The sequence below is a fragment of the Saimiri boliviensis genome, chromosome 13 (genome assembly GCF_048565385.1).
Source record: "Saimiri boliviensis isolate mSaiBol1 chromosome 13, mSaiBol1.pri, whole genome shotgun sequence".
Classification (NCBI taxonomy): Eukaryota; Metazoa; Chordata; class Mammalia; order Primates; family Cebidae; genus Saimiri; species Saimiri boliviensis.
The window spans coordinates 98534326-98555199 of record NC_133461.1 but is presented as its reverse complement, the minus strand read 5'-3'; the positions used below and the strand labels follow the sequence as shown (position 1 = coordinate 98555199).

General features: G+C 45.8%; 1 protein-coding gene and 1 pseudogene across 1 annotated transcript; both read right to left on the bottom strand.

The window, feature by feature from the left end:
* Nucleotides 1-12470: 12470 nt before the first annotated feature.
* On the bottom strand, nt 12471-14166 carry LOC141580909 (uncharacterized; annotated as a pseudogene).
* LOC101045516 (protein PML-like) lies at nt 12471-16908 on the bottom strand. The gene is given in 2 exon segments (XM_039461040.2): nt 12471-14991; nt 14993-16908. Coding segments are annotated over 2 exon segments (2640 nt in total). The 5' UTR covers nt 16852-16908; the 3' UTR covers nt 12471-14210.
* Nucleotides 16909-20874: the final 3966 nt, after the last annotated feature.

Sequence of the window (20874 nt, the reverse complement as noted above, 5' to 3'; positions counted from 1 at the left end):
CCAGCACTTTGGGAGGCCGAGGCGGGTGGATCACGAGGTCGAGAGATCGAGACCATCCTGGTCAACATAGTGAAACCCCGTCTCTACTAAAAATACAAAAAATTAGCTGGGCATGGTGGCGTGTGCCTGTAATACCAGCTACACAGGAGGCTGAGGAAGGAGAATTGCCTGAACCCAGGAGGCGAAGGTTGCGGTGAGCCGAGATCGCACCATTGCACTCCAGCCTGGGTAACAACAGCGAAACTCCATCTCAAAAAAAAAAAAAAAAAAAAAAAAATTATCCTTGGATACAAAGATCAATAACGAGGGTGGTGTTGGTCCAAGGTTGGACAGGGATTTGCTGGCCAGAAGTGTGTGTGTGTGTGTGTGTGTGTGTGTGTGTGTGTGTGTAAGTTTGCAGTGGCCTTTGTGCAAGTTTATCTTTTTTGTAGAGATTTTTGTGATGATTCTGTTATCAGACATATGTGCATAAGAACCCCCTTTTTGTGGCTTTCCCTGGCTCCATTTGTCAGGGTTTGATACAAGTCACTACCTTTTGATTCGGACAATTTTCAGCTTCAAACTGTATGATTCCCACTGTATGACATTCTGAAAAAGGCCAAACTATGGAAATTGTAAAAAAGATCAATAGTTACCAGGGATTAAAGGGAGTGGGGGATGGATAGGTGGAGCACAGAGAATTTTCTAGGGCAGTGAAAGTACTATGTATGACGCTATAACGGTGAATGCATGTCATTATACAGTTGCCAAAACCCGTAGAATGCACCACACTAAAAAAGTCAACCCTAATGTAAATGACGTGCTTTGGGACATAATGATGTTTCAGTGCAGGTTCACTGATTGTAACAAATGTGCTGCTCTGATTGGGGATGGTGATAATGGAGAAGACTATATGAAAGGAAGGGGCAGGGACATATGGTACAGTTCTGTATTTTCTGTTCAGTTTTGCTGTGAACCTAAAACCTCTTTGTTCTAGGAGAAATCAAATATTAGGATAATTCGGTGTTCAGGAAAATGAACCAGAAGTTTCTGGTAGTCATTTTCTTGGCTAAGAAACATTCAGTATGATTCGCCACCACATGATTTTACTGCCACGAAGAGTCAGGTACTTTCTCTAAGCAAAGTATGGACTAGCAGAAAAGAAAGCGGAAAAGTAGTCTGGGTGAGGTGGCACAAGCCTGTAATCCTAGCATTTGGGGAGGCTAAGGTGTGCGGATCATCTGGGGTTGGGAGTTCGAGACCAGCCTGACCAACATGGAGAAACCCTGTCTCTATTAAAAATATAAAATTAGCTGGGTGTGGTGGCAGGCATCTGTAATCCCAGCTACTTGGGAGGCTGAGGCAGGAGAATTGCTTGAACCCAGGAGGCAGAGGTTGCAGGATCTGAGATCATGCCATTGCACTCCAGCCTGGGCAATAAGAGTGAAACTCTGTCTCAAAAAAAAAAAAAAAAAAAAAAAAAAAAAAAAGGAAAGAAAAAGAAAAAAGAAAGAAAGAGGACAAGTAAATATCTGTGAAAAGGCCTGGAGCCACCCTTATGCCATATGGCAAACAACAATCACCCAGCAACAAAGACACCCATCCCACAAATACACCCACGTGGACTTTTATGCCTCAAATCTGAAATTGCCAATGAGTTTTCTCCAGTTGAACCACATTAATTCCTTAAAAAGCGAGAAAATTCGTTTATAAGAAGTTAGAAATAAGAGAGGGAGGGTTGTTTTTAATGCACATTTACTGTAGGCCAGTATAAAGCTGGGTGCTCATATGTGTTTAATATACATTTATAATATATATTATCTAACCCCATCTTAAAAGAATGTACAGAGAAGGAAGCAGGCTCAGAAAGATAAGTAACTTGCCCAAGAAACAGAATTCAAGACCCTTATTTCTTTCAACTACTCCACACTACACTACAGGTCATAGAGATTGTATTTTATTTTATTTCTATTTTTTATTTTTGTTTTTAGAGATGATCTCGCTCTGTCACCCAGGCTGGAGTGCAGTGGCACGATCATAGCTCACTGCAGCTTCGAACTCCCAGGTTCAAGTGATCCTCCTGCCTCTGCCTTCCCAATAGCTAGGACTGCAAGCACACACATGGCTAATTTTTTTTTTTTTTTTTTTTTTTTTTTTTTTTTTTTTTTTTTTTTGTAGAGACAGGATCTCGCTATGTTGCCCAGGCTGGTCTTGAACTTAAGCAATCCTCCCACCTCAGCTGTCCGAGTAGCTGGGACTATAGGCACATGCCACCATGCCCAGCTAATTTTTCGGTTTGTCTTGTTTTGTTTTGTTTCGTTTTGTTTTGGTAGAGATGGGGTTTCACCACATTGCCCAGCCTGGTCTTGAACTCCTGGGCTCAAGCAGTCCTCCCACTGCAGCCTCCCAAAGTGCTGGGATTACAAGCATGAGCCACCACACCAAGCCCACTGTGTCTATTTCTAAAGTGAATCCTGCTTATATGAGTTTGCTGGGGCTGCTACAGAAACATACCATGGACTAGGTGGCTTAAACAACAGACATTTATTTCTCACAGTTCTAAAGGCTGAGAGGTCCAAGAGGAAGGTGCCATCAGATGTGGTTCCTGGCTTTGGACAGCCACCTTCAGGCTCTGTGGTCACATGGGCTTTCTTCAATGCATGTGCATGTGAGAGGGAGCTTTGGTGTCTCTTACGCTTCTTGTAAGGGCATTAACTCCCATTATGGGGGGTCTCCACCCTCACAACTTCCTCTGAACCTACTTCCCAAAAGCCCACTCCTAATACCATCACACTGGGAGTTGGGGTTTCAACATACAAATTAGTGGGTGACATCAACATTCAGTCTTTAACGCTGCTGACATAAGAGGCTTCACATTTTCATATGTAATTCCATTTACTCTTGTGTAAAGTAGTTTTTTGATGGTCTTAAAATAACAGATATTTGGCTGGGCACAGTGACTCACACCTGTAATCCCAACACTTTGGGAGGCTGAGGCGGGCAGATCACGAGGTCAGGAGTTCAAGTCCAGTTTGGCCAAGACGGTGAAACCCCGTCTCTACTAAAAAAAAATAAAAAATAAGCCGGGTGTGCTGGCAGGTGCCTGTAACCCCAGCTACTCAGGAGGCTGAGGCAGGGGAATCGCATGAACCTAGGAGGCGGAGGTTTCAGTGAGCCGAGATCGCACAACTGCACTCCAGCCTGGTGACAGAGCGAGACTCCACCTGAATAAATAAATAAATAACAGATATTTATTCTCTCAGAGTTCTGGGAGCTAAAAGTCCAAAATCAGGGTGTTGGTAGGGTCATGCTCTCTCAGAAGCCTTGAGGGAACAGTCCTTCCTGGCTTCTTCCAGGTTTTGTAGCCCCAGGAATTTAACAGCATAACCCCCATCTCTGCCTTCATTTTCACTTGATGTTCTCCACATGTGTCTACGTCTTCATAAGGACAACTTCTTACAACGGCAGTAGTCACACTGAATTAGGAACCCACCCTATCCCAAAATGACCTCGTCTTCTTTACAAAAGTTGTGGCAAAATATACGTGAGTAAAATTTACAATTTAAACAATTTTTACGTGTGCAATTCAGTGAGATTAATTAGATTCACACTGTTGTGCAAATGTCACTATCACTCATCTTCAGAACTTTTTTCATCTTCTCATACTGGAGCTCAGCATTCATTAAACAGTAACTCCTCATTCTCCCTCTTCCTGCAGAGCTTGGTACCCAGTGTTCTACTTTCTGTCCCTGAATTTGACTGCTCTAGAGACTTCATGTAAATGAAATTCTGCAGTATTTGTTATTTTCTGACTCACTTACTTCACTTAGCATAATGTTGTCAAGGTTCTTCCATCTTGTAGCATGTGTCAGAATTTCCTTCCTTTTGAAGGCTGAATAGCATTCTACTATATTTGTGTATATATATATATATATTTATTTCACATTTTGTTCATCCATTCACCTGTTCATGCACACTTGGGATAGTTCCACATTTTTGCTATTGTGAATAGTGCTGCAATTCACTTGGGTGTACTAATGTCTATTTGAGTTCTTTTGCATAAACATCCAGAAATGGAACTGCTAAATCATATGATAGATTTATGCTTAATTTTTTTAAAGGAACTGCCATATCATTTTCTATAGTGGCCACATCATTTTACATTCCCATCAGTAGCACAAGGGTCTCTAATTCTTCCACGTTCTTGCCAACACTTGTTATTTTCTGGTTGGTTTTTATAATATTAATCCTGATAGATTAATATTATAAAATATTAATATATTTTATAGATTAATATTTTAAAAGGCCTGGTGGCTCCAGGCCTTTTCACAGATATTTACTTGTCCTCTTTCTTTCTTTTTCTTTTTCTTTCCTTTTTTTTTTGAGACAGAGTTTTACTCTTATTGCCCAAGCTGGAGTGCAATGGCGTGATCTCAGATCCTGCAACCTCTGCCTCCTAGGTTCAAGCAATTCTCCTATCAGGAGAATCTGTCCACAATAGATTTTTGTGGTTTTCATTTGCATTTCGTTGATAGTTATGTTGAGCGTTTTTTCTTCTGGCTATTAGCCACTTGCCTGCCTTCTTTGAAGTAATGTCTGTTCAACTCCTTTACTCATTTATAAATTAGATATTATATTGTTGAGTTATAGTTCTTCACACTCCAAGTAATGTCTTACCAGACACATGACTTGCAAATATTTTTCCCATTCTGTGGATTGCATATTTATTCTATTGAGAGTGTTCCTTGTTGCCCAAAAGTTTTAATTATGATGAAATCCAGTTTATCTATTTTTCTTGTTTTCTGTGTTCTTGCTATCATAATAAAGAAATCATTGTCAAATCAAATGTCATAAAGTTTTTGCCTGTGTTTTCTTCTGAAAGTTTTATAGTTTTGTTCTTACATTTACGTCTTTGATCCATTTTGAGTATATTTTTGTGTACGATATAAGGTAAAGGTTCAACTTTGTTGAGAAATGCTGAGTGTATGATAAAATTATATTGCTTGCTAAGAACAATGACAAGGAAAACCTAGCTGCCCCCCATCAACTGCAAAACTGCCTGAGGCATTCTAAAGTAGCAAGACAGTAGATGTATATCATACACCGGTGAAACCAATTCTTTAATCGCGGGATATGTGACTCTGCCCCCGTGGCTCCCTCGTGGAGAATACTTTCTGGTTTGTCTCTGATCAGTGGTAAGCAGGCACCAGCTGCCTACCTAGTTCATCTTGGGTCTATGAGAAAACACAGAACACCTGTTTGCTAATAATGATCACCTGTTCAGAGAGAATAAACATGTGGATCAGTGTCTGCTTGAGGCCCTCAGCCCGAATGCTATCAGCTCGGAAGGCTGTTGGTCCTCTGGACAGTGCCACTTTGCTGTTCTGTTTCCGTGTCTTTTTCTTAATGCCTTCAGTGCTGCCTGGGTGGGGGTGTCTATGGCCGAGGTGGTCTCGGCACAACTTCATTCTTTTGCACGTGGATATTGTGTATTTCCAGCACCATTTGTTGAAATGATGGTCTTCTCCCCATTGAATGGTGATATGGCTTGAGTGTTTGTCCCGTCCAAATAATCTCATGTTGAAATGTGATTCCCAGTGTTGGAGATGGGGCCTGATGGGAGGTGACTGAATCCTGGGAACAAATCTCTCATAAATAATGATGTGATTTGGCTGCGTCCCCACCCAGATCTCATCTTGAATTGTAGTTTCCATAATCCCCATGTGTTATGGGAGGTTCCTGGTGGGAGGTAATTTAATTATGGGGAGAACCCTCATGGCGTTCTCCTGACAGTAAATGAGTTCTCACAAGATCCGATGGTTTCATAAGGGGCTTCTCCCTCTTCTTTCTGCACTTCTTCTTGCTGCTGAAAACCACCTTTGCAATATTAGGACTGAGACAGTGAAAGAGATCTCACCGACTCCATTTTGTTCTAACCTTTAAGCTGTCCTTGTTCATTTCTGGGCATAGGCTCAACTAACTTTAGGGGAACTTAGCTTATAGTTTAAAACAAAGACAGTAACAGCCCTTTCCCAAATCAAACCTCCTTGCCTGGGGACTAGACTGCCTTGGTAGGACTAACAATTTAGCCACAAGATTAGAAATTATGGTTTAGGAGTCATGCAGCTGGAGGCTACAAGATTGTGACCCTCCCGAAACTGCTCCTAAGATCAGTGCTTGAAATGTTTGGCAGACCCTGCACTCGAAGGATCAGCTGGCATCATGCAAATCAATAAACTGGCTCATCTGAGCTTGTGCCCCACCCCACCCGCACCCAGGGACTAACTCAGCCCAAGAGGACAGCTTCAATTCTTTATCATTTTGTCTCTTACAATCAGCACTCCTGGGTAACTGGTACTAACGCAGAATAAATATGGCCTGAGAAGGGCTCCCTACTTCTATATTTGAGTCCTTATGGATGAACTGTAATCTAGCCTAATAGTCAGACAAAATTGAAAATCTAACTTAATAGTATGCACCTGTAACAATAGCTGAGCATTGGCCAATCCCAGCAGCCATACTTCAACCACTCATAGACTGCTGAATGTTCAAACTTCATTCAAATGAGGCAAACACCAAGCTGTAACCAGTCCCACTTTTTCTGTACCTCATTGCCGATTCCTGTATGTCACTTTACCTTTTTGGTCTGTAAATTTGCTCTGACCTTGAGGCACCACTAGAGTCTCTGTGAATCTGCTGTGATTCTGGGGACTGCCTGATTCATGAATCATTCATTGCTCAATTAAAGTCCTTTACATTTAATTTGGCACAAGTTTTTCTTTGACCAGATGGTATCAGAAGTGGAATCCAAAGTGGAGCTTCTAGCAACCCCAAGGAGCGCTGAGTGAACACACAAGGTACCTGCAGGACCCACCTGTGTCCATCAATCTCTCAGAGCAGCTGGGGATGGTGGGTAAGCTCCCTGTTGGATTTCAGAACTCCACAGATTTGTGTTTTGACCTGTCTTGAATTTCTTTGAGCACATTTCTGATCCAAACTGGGTTTGGATTTGTTACAGAAACTGAACCGGGCCCAGGAATGGATTTGATTTGGGAATTAACTGGCTTGGATCCAGTTAGAGGCCTCTTACGTCTGGCTGAGTCAGAAGGGAACTGGTAGTAAGAAGTAATCTTTCAGGGGTTAGAAAATTTGGCTTTTGCACATTCACAGGAATTTTTGTGTTCTGTTCCTTTGTTTCATTCTTCTTGCATGCTTAGGTAGGAAAAATTATTGGCTAAGTTGATCAAGAGAGCCTGGGAATAAAGCCAGTATTTTAGGTAAAAATGGAACCCTTGGTTTCTGGAAAACTGAGTTCCTTCTGGCTTATAAACGAGGCCTGAGGTAGCGAAGTCTTACAGAAACAGCAAAATCTTAGTAAAGATAGCTTACAGTAGAACATTTCTAACGAACAACAATGCATTGAAGTACCTTTAAAATTGAGGGCTCTTGATAAAGTCCCTTTTGAGTAAGAACGGGTTTGGCACTACAGGGGGTCTACTGCTATTCTCTCTGGAGGAATCCGCCTTGCTCTCTTTGCTGACTGCTGTGGGTGACAGGATTAGGCATGCACAGGATTGTGGGGCATGGGGAGGTTTTTTCCCTCCCTCCCCAAAAAAGGGGGGAAGCTTGAGAGCTGATGGGACTTCACTACTAACAAGCAGCCACCTGCAATGTTCAGTTTCAGGGAAATGAATGGGTCTTGCTCTGGCCCCCTCTGAGTTCTTCACCTTCTGCACCCTTTTTCAGACAATGCTTTCCTTTCCTTCCTTCTTCCCTTCCCTTCCCTCCGTCCTTCTTTCCTTTCTTTTCTCTCTTTCTCTTTGCTTTTTCTGTTTCCTTTCCTTTTATTTTTCTCTTTCGCTTTCTGTTTCCTTTCCCTTTCTTTCTCTTTCCCTTTCTTTCTTTTTCTTTCTTTGATTCTCTCTCTCCCTCCCTGTCTCTCTCTCTCTCTTTTTTGAGATGGAGTCTCGCTCTTTTGACACCTTACAGTGTTTGGCAGAGTTAAGTATGAAATTGCTTGATTAATAAAGGCAAACAAAAATGTATACTGGCAATTCTTAAGACATTTCTAATACTACTTTACCAATCATTTTAAAGCTAGCTTATTTATTAAAGATTGTACTTAAGTCACATAACTTGAAAAAGCATTTGACTAGTTTTTCCTTTTTCTGATAAAGTATTTGATTTAAATGCTTTCATTTTTTAATCCAATTAGAGCTCTTACATATTTTCAGTACTGCAACGTTGTGTACACAACACATAAATACATAGATGTATTAGGCATGCTGAGAGAAGTACGTCTTATAGATTCATAAAAACCATTTTTTCTTTATATTAGACTTTCAGATTCCTGATGACCTGTTTCAGAACCCTAGGCAGTTATCATCTAAATAGTCTTAAATTTGCATATTAAAGGAAACAACTCAGATGAAAGTCAGATAGCAAAATTTACATTATAAGGTATGAAGAGAAAGTCTGGTGAGCTAGAGGGAAATTAAAACAGATTTAATTGCCAATTGAACATAAAAGTATAGAAATTTATCATTGGATTGTATAAGAAGGCCCATTTTATTTAGATAGGGACTTTTCTTTCTTTTTTTTTTGAGACAGAGTTTCGCTCTTGTTGCCCAGGCTGGAGCGCGATGGCACCATCTTGGTTCGCCGCAACCTCCACTTCCTGAGTTTAAGAGATTCTCCTGCCTCAGCCTCCTAAGTAGCTGGGACTACAGGTGCACCACCACACCCAGCTAGTTTTTGTATTTTTAGTAGAGACAGGGTTTCACCGTGTTGACCAGGATGGTATTGATCTCTTGACTTCATGATCCTTCCGCCTCAGCCTGCCAAAGTGCTGGGATTATAGGCTGAGCCACTGTGCCCAGCACTACCTACTTTTATTTAACTGGATCTCTGAGCTCCTGGGTCTCCAAAAAGGGAGAATTATTATGAGGCTAGACCATGCGATGCTTTTACAGTGCACTTAATTTTTTTTTAAACAAGGCATTTCTGAGTGTCCAAACTATACTGTTTCTTAAAAACCCAAGAGTAGCCTCTATTGCAAGAACGATTTTAGTAAAAAAAAGAAAAATGGGGTGAAAATGGATTTCAGTCAATTGAGAAGGAAAAAGCTTTGGAAGGCAGCTATGCTAACCACTATACCACCAACGCCACAGGAAAAAACTTTTGCTCAAAAAAAAATAAACAAGGTCCTAGCAGAGAAAAACAAAAACAAAAACATGAAGGCCTTTTAAATACAAACATGCACACATACACATATATTTTACATGTTAGCTTTTAATTCAGCTGACTTTTAACCATTGGGTGCCTTTAAAAATAAAAAATCTTTCAAAATGTTATTATATTTTAGCTGGGACAAATTGCTGCTATTTCTGAAGAACCAAGTATCAAACCAGAAAGGACCTTATTTAGGAACCAAACCTAAGCTGTCACGATGAGGGAAAAAAGGCAGAACCTTAGTTATTGAACTGCAGAGTGCACGGGGGCTGGGGGGGGCGGGGGGGGGAGTCAGCCATTGCTTTCAGTTTGCCCTGGCTAGCAAAAAGGTCGCCTTGTTATGTAAATAAAACCCTTAAGTAGTCAAAATAAAAAATGATTCCTATTTTTTTCTTTTCTTGGCCGTTTTTCTCCCCCCACTATACCACCTTTTTTTGTGTATGGGAATTTAGCCACTTTAGAAGCCTTTTTCCTCGTAATTTGGAACTTTCCTTTGGATTTGATCGAGTCGGATAGAGTTGGTCAAACCCAGTGGGAGAAAGACTGAAACAACAGCAAAGACACAAACAAACAAGGCTGGGTGTGGTGGCTCACACTTGTAATCCCAGCACTTTGGGAGGCCGAGGCAGGAGGATTGATTGAGCCAAGAGTTTGAGACTAGCCTGGACAACATAGCAAGACCCCATTTCTAAAACAAAACCAAAAAAAAAAACCAAGAAATTAGCTGGGCATGGTGACAAGCAGCTATAGTTCCAGTGACTTGGGAGGCTGAGGTAAGAGGATAATTTGAGCCCAGGAGTTCGAGGCTGCAGTGAGCTATGATCACACCACTGCACTCCAGCCTGGATGACAGAGCAATACTGTCTTAAAAGTAAATAATAAATAAAAATCAATAAACGTTAGATTCAGTTTGTTACTATTTTGTTAAAGATTTTTGCAACAAAATTTATAAAGGATATTGGTCTGTAGTTTTTTTCTTGTAGTATCTTTGCCTGACATTGGTGTCAGGACAATACTGGCCTCATACAATCAGGAAGGGTTTCCTTCTTTTCCCGTTTGGAAGCGTTTGAGAAAACCTGGTGGTGACTTTTCTTTAAATATTTGGCAGAATGCAAATCTGGTCCAGGGAAGTTTTTGATTACTGATTCAATCTCCTTCCAGTTATGTCTGTTCCAATTTTCTATTTCATTATAAATCAGTCTTGGTAGGCTGTGTGTTTCTAGGAATTTGTTCATTTTAGTTAGATCATTCTGGTTTTGGCATACATTTTTTCACAGCACTCTCTTCTAATCCTTATTTAATTGCTATAGAATCAGTGATAATGTCCCATTTCTGATTTCAGTAATTTGAGTTTTCTTGTTTTTAAATAAATTTAGCCAAAGATTTCTCCATTTTGTTAATCTTTTCAAAGAATCAGCTTCTGGGCTTATTGATTTTTCTTTACAGTTTTTCTGTTCTCTTCCTAAAATAATCTATACTCTATTTTTTTTAATTTCCTTCATTCTACTAGCCTTGGATTTAGTTTATTCTTCCTTTCCTGGTTTATTAATGTATAAAGTTAGATTGTTTCTTTTAGGTCTTTTTTCCTTCCTGAAATAAGCCTTTACCATAACATTTCCTCGTAGCCCTGCTTTCACTGCATCTCATAAGTTTCCATATGTTGTGTTTTCTACTTCACTGTTGGATCATGTTTTCCTAATTAAATTTAATTAGAACATTTATTTTATTTTATTTTTTAAAGATGGGGTTTCTCCATGTTGGTCAGGCTAGTCTTGAACTCCTGACCTCAGGTGATCCTCCCGCCTTGGCCTCCAAAGTGCTTGGATTACAGGCGTGAACCACTACGGCAAGCCGAAATTTTAATTACTTAATTAGAAAAGATCTGGAGATCTTTTATAATTTCTCATATGAGTTCCTTTGTGACTCATTGGTTATTTAAAAACTTGTTTGATTTCTACATGTTTGTGGAGTTTACTCTTTTCCTTCCGATGTTGATTTCTAGTGTCATATTGTGATCAGAAGAGATACTTTATATAATTTCAGTTATTTTTAATTTGTAAAGAATTACTGTATGACAGTGGTAAGGGGTAGGTCTATTTTATATATATATAAAAAGAATTACTGTATGACCTAACTTATGGTTTATCCTGGAGAATATTCTATGCATCTTTGAGAAAAATTTTATGCTTCTGTTTGTGGTGAACTGTTTTGTATGTCTTTTAGTTTCCATTAGTATATAGTGATGTTCAAGTGATCTGTGCTCCTACTCATCTTCATTCTGATTGTTCTGTCCATCTTTGAAAGTGGGAGAATTGAAGTCCCCAACTATTAGTATAGTAGTGTAAATCTCTTCCTTCGATTCTGTAATACATGTTTACTTCCTGTATTATGGGCATGATGGATTGGATAAAAGTAACTGAGTGAAATAGGACTTTAGTGGGAGATTTTATGTTTATCTGACTAGGAGTTAGGGAGTGTTTACTGCGTGCTGTAGCTATGGGTGTCATAGGCTAAAACTTCCTCTGCTGTCTTCCCTTGCCCCCCTTCTTTGTCTTCCTGAAGATTTCTTTGTAAATAAGGTCTGAGACATTCCCCAGTTCATTTTCTTCCACTCTCTTCTTCTCTCCTACCTTCTATCTCCTAATCACCGTAAGTATTTTACCCTCCAAAGTAAAAATACAAGTTCTTGGGTATGGAATCATTTTAATAGGTCCTGCCAAATCACATTTTATTGCAATTGTTTTACTATCTCCCTACTAGTGTGCACATTCCCTAGAGCAGGTACTGTGTATTTTAATGTTTGCATACATTTTGCCTGGTACATAATCAGTTTTCAATAAATACTTGTAAAATTATTGTAGGCAGGAGCTAACAAACATTTTCTGTTATTGTTACTCTTCATTAGATAACTCACTCTTGGCTGGGCACAATGGTTCAGGTCTGTAATCCTAGTCATTTTGAAGGCTGAGGCAGATCACTTCAGCTCAAGAACTCAAGACCAGCCTGGGCAACACAGCAAAACCTTGTACCTAGAAAAAGTACAAAAATTAGCTGGGCTTGGTGGCCCATGACTGTAGTACCAGGTACTCAGCAGGCTGAGGTGGAAGAATCTCTTGAGCACAGGAGGTCGAGGTTTCAGTGAGGCATGATTGCACCACTGCGTTCCAGCCTGGATAGCAGAGTGAGACCCTATCTCAAAAGACAAAACCAAAACCATAAAAACCTCATTCTTCTAGGTAGAGTTTCTGTCTTGACAGTGATTTTTTTTTTTTCAAGATTCACATCTTTATTAAAGGCTGTGACAGTGGAGGCAGGGCAGAGCACCCCTCAGCTACATCTGAAGACAGCAACACATGGCAAGGCTGGAAGTCAGTGGGCCCAGTCTCCCTTCCTCCTTCAATCTACATCAATATGTTTCCATAGGTGCTTCAGAACCAGCACCTGCTTTAACAGTCTGGCATCAGAATCTTACTTTAAATGTGTCAACGTTCACTGCTAGAGCCACACTCCTGTCATGGGAACAAGATCCTACAGAATCCCTCAGTGAGTCTTCAGGGCCCACATGGGACGGAGCTGCAGTATGGGCAAGCAGATCTCACCGATGTGAAAGCTGAGGTCATCAGCCATGGAGGCTAGACGCCTGGGCTGTCTGGGAAGCATCCCAGGAGCAGGGAGCCAAGGAGGACGGATGGGAGGGAGGCAGGAGGAGGAAGGGTCCGCTGTTCTGCTAATCAGAGAGGACAACCCTGACCTGCCTGCGTTCTGCTGTTGACCGCTGGTGTGACCGCAAGTTGGGGAACTAAAGGCTTGGAATGGGAGCTAGAATTCAAGAATGAGAAAGTTTCCTGCCCATTGCCTCAGAGGCCTGCTTTCCATTCCTAAAAATGCAGGCTGGCACAGCCAGAGGGCAGCTCCGAGACCATGGAGGCCAATCAGCCCATTTTGTAGGTGGGGACGCTGGAGCTTAGGAAGGGACTTTTTCCTAGGCCACACTCACTGCACAGAGACAGGGATGGGACTTTCTCTGCTGTTTCACACCCTTCCCCTTGGAGGAGCCGTCTGTGAGAGCAGCAGTTCTCAAACTGGAGTATGCACCAGTATCACCTGGAGAACCCATTAAAAGAGAGACTGCTGGGCCCCACCCTGAAGCTTCTGATTCCAGAGGCCTGCGGTGGAGCCCACGGGTCTGCATTTCTAAGAAGCTCCCAGGGGATGCCGATGCCCTGGACTACACATTGGGTAGTTGGACACTCCTTGGGAGGTCTGAGGGTGAGGGCAGGGCAGGAAGAGCCAAGGGCCATGCTGTGAGGGTCTGGTGGCCTGAGGACCAAAGAGCAAAGCTGTGGCCAAGCAGAGGTGTCTGTGCCCAGGAGGAAGGAAGCAAACTTTGGAAGGTCAGGCTTTGAAAGCGGGGACATGCGTGGAACATCAGCTTCTGTCTTTGCTGATGAGGCCCCCGTGGGATGAAAGGGGAAGGGAAGAGCGTTGGCCGCTGGGCAGGCGGAGGCTGGAGGAACCTAACCTCACGAGGGGCAGTCCGGTTTGGAAGGCACTTCGAGTGGGAGCGTGGCCAGCACCACCTCGGACTGCTCTCTGCGGGAGCTGTCAGCAGGTCCGCTGGCACAGCGGCTGGGGTCAGGGCAGAGCTGTAAGGACACCCAAGGTAGTGGCAGGTGGGATGGCAGAGGCAAGACCAGGGCCACTTAGAGAGCTCAGAGGTCATGCCTTCCTCACTCAGGACATCTCTGGTTCTAGCTCCTGGAAGGAGGGGCTGGGCGCCTGGTGAACACCTGGGGTGGTGGGGCCTCAGCTTCGGAAGCTTCTCTGTAGGATGTCTAGAGAAGGGAAATTTGGTCCCAGAGAGAGGGAACTGCTTCTGAACCAAATGACAACTGAGGGCTGGGTACCAGGACCTGGGAATGCTGTGATGGGCGGGGCCTGGCTCAGGGACCCCATCCCTCTCTGCCCACCAGAGAACCCGAGCCGGTCACCCACTCCTCTCAGCTCTGCTGCGAGGCCCTCTCTGCCAAGCCAGGGCCAGCAAGGGGGGTGGAGACACCTTCTGCCCGTGCCAGCGCCGGACCCTCCGACAGGCCTTCGAAGTAGGTGGCCAGAGCCTGCAGGTTGAGAGCAGGCTGGGTGGGGGACAGCGTGGCGGTCTGCAGGCTTAGGTGGCAGATGTACTTCTTCAGGCCCCCCTGCCGGTCCCGGCGGTGTGCGCTCAGCAGCTCCACGAAGCTCACGTTGTGGAGGGCCAGGAGGCGGGCCTCGGCCCGGGACAGCACTGACGCCTGCACCAGGGGCTGCAGGGAGGCGAAGCACTGCAGGCTACTGAAGGGGTAGACATGCTGGGCCAGCTGGGGGCCTGGGGAGACCTCAAGGAGGCGGCACAGGTCACGCATGGCCAGCACGGCGGCCATGGCGCTGCGCTCGCTCATGTTTCTCGCCAGGTAGGTCTTGGCTAGGTTCTTGAGTTTGAAGCTGCTGGCCCCAGGAACACGCTCCTGGATGAGAGGCAGGGCAGCCAGGAAGCCCGAGATGGCCTCCTGGAATTCCCACAGCCTGTTAATGTCATCCAGGGCCCGGAAGAAGTTCGGGAGGCCAGGCCCCCACAGCTTGAAGCAGGCCAAGATGGGGCGGCGCATGGAGCTCAGGAAGCTGAGGAAGTGCTGCAGCCCCGCCTCCAGGGACACGGCCTTGGAGTAGATGCTGAAGGCTTCGGGCTGGATGAGCACGCGGAACTTGCTTTCCCGGTTCACTGCTGCCAGCTGGCTAATCTTTTTCATTGTCAAGCTTGAGGTCAAAGAAAACCAGAGGCCTGTCTTCTGCTCGGGGGTCGGCAAGGCTCTCATCCAGGACCCTGAGGCTGCTGGGGCCCTCCAGCTGGAGGTCACTGGACTCGCTGCTGCTGTCATCGAGCTCTCGGGAGGACGAGTTTTCGGCATCGGAGTCTTCCGAGCTGCTGATCACCACAATGCGCTCCTCTGCCTCCCCGGCACCACTGGCCACATGGTTGCTGTTGGGCAGGATGACCTCACTTCCTATGTCGGGGCTCCCGGCGCTGGGGGGCCCATCCAGGTGGGGTGGCGAAACTGCCTTGGAGGTGCTAGGCCTGGGCTGCTCGGGGGAGCTCCGAGCCAACCTCGCCTCCTTCCCCTCCTCAGACTCCATCTTGATCATCTTCCTGGTGCACTGGGTCTGAATGCTCTTCCTCTTCTGGACTGTGGTTGTGTTGGAGACCTCCTCTCTGTTGGAAGGGTCTCTGATGGAGAAGACATGCACTGGCACAGGGTATGCCCCGGGGACTGACTGTACCACAGCCACAGGTTGGGCTTCAGCCAGCCCCAGGGCCTGGGCCTGGGCCTTCACTCTCTCTGCCTCCTCAGGCAGGTCAACATCAATAGGGTCCTTGGGAGTGCTGGCAGCCTCTGGCCTGGCTTTCTTGGATACAGCTGCATCTGTCCCCTGGGTGATGCAAGAGATGAGGTCCTGCAGGCGCACCTTGAACTCGTCGAAGCCATCCGTGCGCACGGCGGCTTGCAGGCTCTGGGGCTCCTCCTGGCGCAGACGGCACAGGGCCTGGCGCAGGAAACCGTGCATGTCCAGCACCTCCTGGTCCGAGGCGTAGCACTTCATCCTCTGCACGAGCGCGCTGCCCGTGCGGATGCGCTGCAGCACAGCGTCCAGGCGGTCCAGCCGGCTGGCCAACTCCTCGTAGTCGCGCTGGTACCGCGCCTCCACCGCCTCCAGCAGCTCGCGCTCCTGCGCCTGCACGTGAGCCACCACCTGGCGCACGCGCACGAGGATCTGCTCCTCGGTGTCTGCGCGTGCGCGGCCCAGCTGGCCGACGGCCGCGTGCATCTGCGCGTGCGCCGCGCCGAAGGCGCCGTCCTGCTCCTGCAGCGCCTGCGTCATGGCGTCCAGCTCCTCCTGTCGCTGCTGGATCTCCGCGCTGATGTCGCACTTTAGCTCGCTGTGGCCGCTGTCAAGGAGCGCGCAGGAGCAGCACAGCGGCTTGGAACAGCCTCGGCAGTAGATGCTGGTCAGCGCAGGGGTGCGGTGGTTGGGGTTAGAGCAGAAGATGTTGTTGGTCTTGCGGGTGTCGTCCAGGAACTCACGCACCGACTGGTTGCGCAGCTCTGCCAGGGGCCGGGCCTTGTGCTTGAGGAACCACTGGTGTGCCTCGAAGCACTTGCCACAGAGCAGCTGCTCGCACTCAAAGCACCAGAAATCGGCCGACTCTTTGCAGCGGGTGCACACAGCCTGTGCGTCCACGATCTGCCGGTACACCGATAGGCGCCGCTGCAGACTCTCGAAAAAGACGTTATCTAGCGCGGGCGTGTCTGCACCCGGGGGCCAGGGCGCCTGGCAGATAGGGCACTGCATGCCCGACGCCTCCAGGCATCCCGAGCACAGCGTGTGCAGGCAAGGCAGCAGCTTCGGGCACTTGGCTCCCGCCTGGCATTTCTGGCAGCGCAGAAACCGGAACTCCTCCTCCGTGCTTTGCTCTGCAGGGCTGTGGCCGGGGCTGGGCTGGCGGCCTTCAGAGGGGGTGCCGGGGGGAGGCATGGTGGGCGCGTGGGGCCGGGCGGGGTCCTGCTGGGGCCCCGGAGATCGGGCGGGTGCAGGCTCCTGCTGCATGGACCCCAGCTTAGTTTCGATTCTCGGTTTCGATCTTGGAGAGCGGGAGGAAACGTGAAAGGGAGACGTGAGCCAGTTGGCAGAGCCCCTAGAGCGGTCGGAAAGGGGAGGTGCCCGTTTAGGGCCCGCCTCTGGAGAGCTTTTTTTTTTTTTTTTGAGACAGAGTTTCGCTCTTGTTACCCAGGCTGGAGTGCAATGGCACGATCTCGGCTCACCGCAACTTGCGCCTCCTGGATTCAAGCAATTCTCGTGCCTCAGCCTACTGAGTAGCTGGGATTACAGGCACGCGCCACCATGCCCAGCTAATTTTTTGTGTTTTTAGTAGAGACGGGGTTCCACCATGTTGACCAGGATGGTCTCGATCTCTTGACCTCGTGATCCACCCGCCTCAGCCTCCCAAAGTGCTGGGATTACAGGCTTGAGCCACCGCGCCTGGCCTTGACAGTGATTTTTAATGCTGATTCATAATAGAATCTCTTTTAGGGAACTATAAAATATATGTTGGGTCTACAGAAAAGATTGTTGACGTGAATGAAAGATAAGCTATTTCAGCATACCCATGATAACTATAAAAAAAGAACCAAATGGAAATTTTAGAATTGAAAACTCCACTCTCTGAAATAAAAAAATTTATTTGGGCTTTTTGAAGTGAGATTGAACATTGCAGAAGCTAACATATGGGTGAACTTGAAAAGAGATCAATAGAAATCGTTCAAGCTAGAGCAAAAAGGAAAATGAAACTGAACTAAAACAAGGAAGTGAGTCTCAGTGACCTATGGTACAACGTCATGCACTGCTCATGGAACCAGGGACCAAGAAGAAATGGTTGGAAAAGATGAGGGAAAAAATGGTTCACACATTCTCAAAAGTAGTGAAAAAATACCAACTTACAGATTCAAAAAGTTCATAAACCCCTCAGAAAATAAATGTAAAGAAAACCCCACCTGGACACATCATAAGCATGCGGAGCCGATTTTATGCATTCACAGGGAACAAAGATATGAATGACAGCTGACTCAAAAAAACCAAGGCCCAGGATCTGTCAAGTAGTGAAAAAAACCTGTTGACTCATTATTCACACACATTGAAAATATGCATTAAAAACGAAATGAAGAAATTGTGGCAGATGGAACTTTCCAAATTTCACCACCACAACAAATGTAACCAGAATAAACAATCAAACTAAAAGGCAGAATTTCTCCAAATGGTGGGGTTGGGGGGGGGGGGGGAAGCAAGCTGAAAGTATTAACTGCCTAAAATATAGGCACTTTAAATATAAAGCTTTTGATAGATTGAAAGTAAAAGATGGAGGCCAGCGCGTTGGCTCATGCCTCTAATCCCAGCACTTTGGGAGGCCAAGGCTGGCAGATCACTTGAAGTCAGGAGTCAATACCAGTCTGGACAACATGGTAAAACCTCATCTGTGCCAAAAATACAAATATTAGCCAGGCATGGGGGCAGGTGGCTATAATCCCAGCTGTGTGGGAGGCTGAGGAAGGAGAATTGCTTGAACCTGGTAGGCTGAGGTTGCAGTGAGCTGAGATGGGTGCCTCTGCATTCTAGCCTGGGCAACAGAGCAAGACTTTGTCTCAAAAAAAAAAAAAAAAAAAAAAAAAAAAAAAAAAAAACCCACAAAAATCAATGAAGTCATAGATCATCTGAAAAAAGTTGTCAAGCACCTTGACCTAATAAACATTTATAGAATACTATACCCAACAACTGTGGAATGTTCATTCTTTTTGAGTGCACATAGTATGTTCACTAAGGTACACCCAATTCTGGGCCTATGAAGAGTCTTAACAAATGTAAAAGGATTGAAATTGTACAGAATATGTTCTTTTTTTTAATGCCAAATTGCAGGGTCTTTATTGCTGGTGGCCATGGAGGACTCTCGTCTCTCCAACCCGTGGCCCTGAAAGGAGGGTGTCAAGACCTTTTATACCTGTAAAACCACCTTGGGAGTGAGGGTGAGGGACAGGGGTGGGGGTGAGGGGCTTCAGACATTCTGAGGGCTAGTGGATTCTGTAAATCACCTGCTGGGCAGAGATGAGGGTGAGGGGCTCCCTCATCTCTGCCCAGTCAGACATTCTGAGGGCCAGGGGACTTTGGACATTCTGATTGTTACTTAAGTGGTTCACAAAAGTCAAGATTAGCATTTGTTTACACATTGTCTGGGTAGGGTGGAAATTACTGTCCTTAATTACTTATTCACATTTGGGTTACAGAGAGCAGTTTCAACAGAAAGCTGAGGTATGGTTGAGGTATTATGGGGCTTTTACCATGTCACATCCCCCTCTTGTTTTATTGACAGGAATTAAATCATTGATTCCTCCAACAGGTTAGTATTGGGCTCATATCGAGACCTTAATATCATTAGTCTATGTTTTTGGTGTACCCTGATATAGTGGAGATAGTTTCACAATCCCAGTGGGGGCAAAAGAATTCATTTAAGTCTCCACAGTTTCATCTTTTTTTGGGGTGGTGGGGGGTGGATCCTGGGCACAGATCATTGTTGCTCTGCCCCTGAACTGCTGCACCCGGCAACACCTCCACTTGTTCTGAAATTTAGTTTGGGGCTCAGGAGAGCACACAGGTCTAGGGAGAAGGTAATGGGGTTCTTTGGAATGTACTCCAGGGTTAAGTTGACTAGGGTGAATCCCTTCCTGGTTAAGGAACTAACATATCCTCCAGTGGAGCCCTCGGTGAGGACCCACTGATAGTAGGTGGGCTCTGGGGGGGGGGTTGCTATAGGGATTTATAGCACGGATTAGGGTGGTGAGGGTGGTGACCGTGAAGAGCACACAAGTCTAGCTTTAGTGAATCAGAGGATGAGTGTTTGATGCTCCATTGTCCTTCTGGTGGGGCAGTCTTGATATGGGTGTGATGAATCCAGGCCGTTAGTCCGTTCACCTTGAGTGTGGTGTGTGTGGTCGGGATAACCGTGTAGGGTCCCTTCCAACGCGGAGTGAGGCCAGAGGTGGCGAATCTTTTAACAAGGACAGAGCCTCTGGGCTGGAAGGGGTGTTGGCTGCTCTGCAAGGTCCAATGGGGTGGGACGGGTGTCCTTAATGACCTGGTGTACCTGTGATTGAACAGACTGGAGCGCCTGTAAGGACTTAAGGAGTGTATAATTATGGACTTCAGCATGCATGGTATCCGCGGGTTTGGGGAGTAAGGGAGGGGGCCTGCCGAACATGATTTTAAAAGGGGAGAAACCTTTTTGATAGGACATGCATCGGATGCGGAGGAGGACGAAAGGAAGCAGGCTGAGCCAGTTTCCACCGGTTTCTAGGATAAACTTTGTCAGGGTTTCTTTTAAGGTCTGGTTCATTGGTTCAACTTGTCCTGAACTCTGGGGACGATAGGCACAGTGCAATTTCCAGGATATACCCAGGGCCTTGGCTAGGCCCTGAGAAATTTGTGCAGTAAAGGCGGGCCCATTGTCTGACCCCAGCGTTAGAGGGAGGCCGAACCGAGGAGCAACATCCTCTAATAGTTTTATTGTGACCACCAAAGCAGTCTCAGACTTAGTGGGGAAGGCTTCGACCCATCCAGAGAATGTATCTGTAAACACCAGGAGGTATTTATAGCCATTTGCTGGGGGTTTTATTTCAGTGACATCTGCTTCCCAGTGCTCCCCAGGGCTAGTCCCTCTGAGTCTTACTCCTACCTGGCTAGACCTGTTCCCTCCCGGATTTACTCGGGCACAAACATCACACAGAGTAGTAGTTTTCTTTGTAAGTTCATGTAAGTGGGGAATGTATTATGTGACTTTCAGCAGCTCAGTTAGTTTGGTCTGTCCTGGTGTGTGTCCTTAACTAGGGCCCGTCCTAGAGTCTTGGGGACCACAATTCTTGTGTCCGGTAGAATCCACCATCCTGTGGAATCTTGTGTGCCCCCTTGTTCTTTAGCAAAGTTTTCTTCATCAGGTGAGTATGTAGGGGTGGGGGGCAGGGTTGGGGCCGGCAGAGTCACAAAAAGAGTCAGAGGTTTTACTGGTCCCAAGGCTGCCTGTCCGGCTTG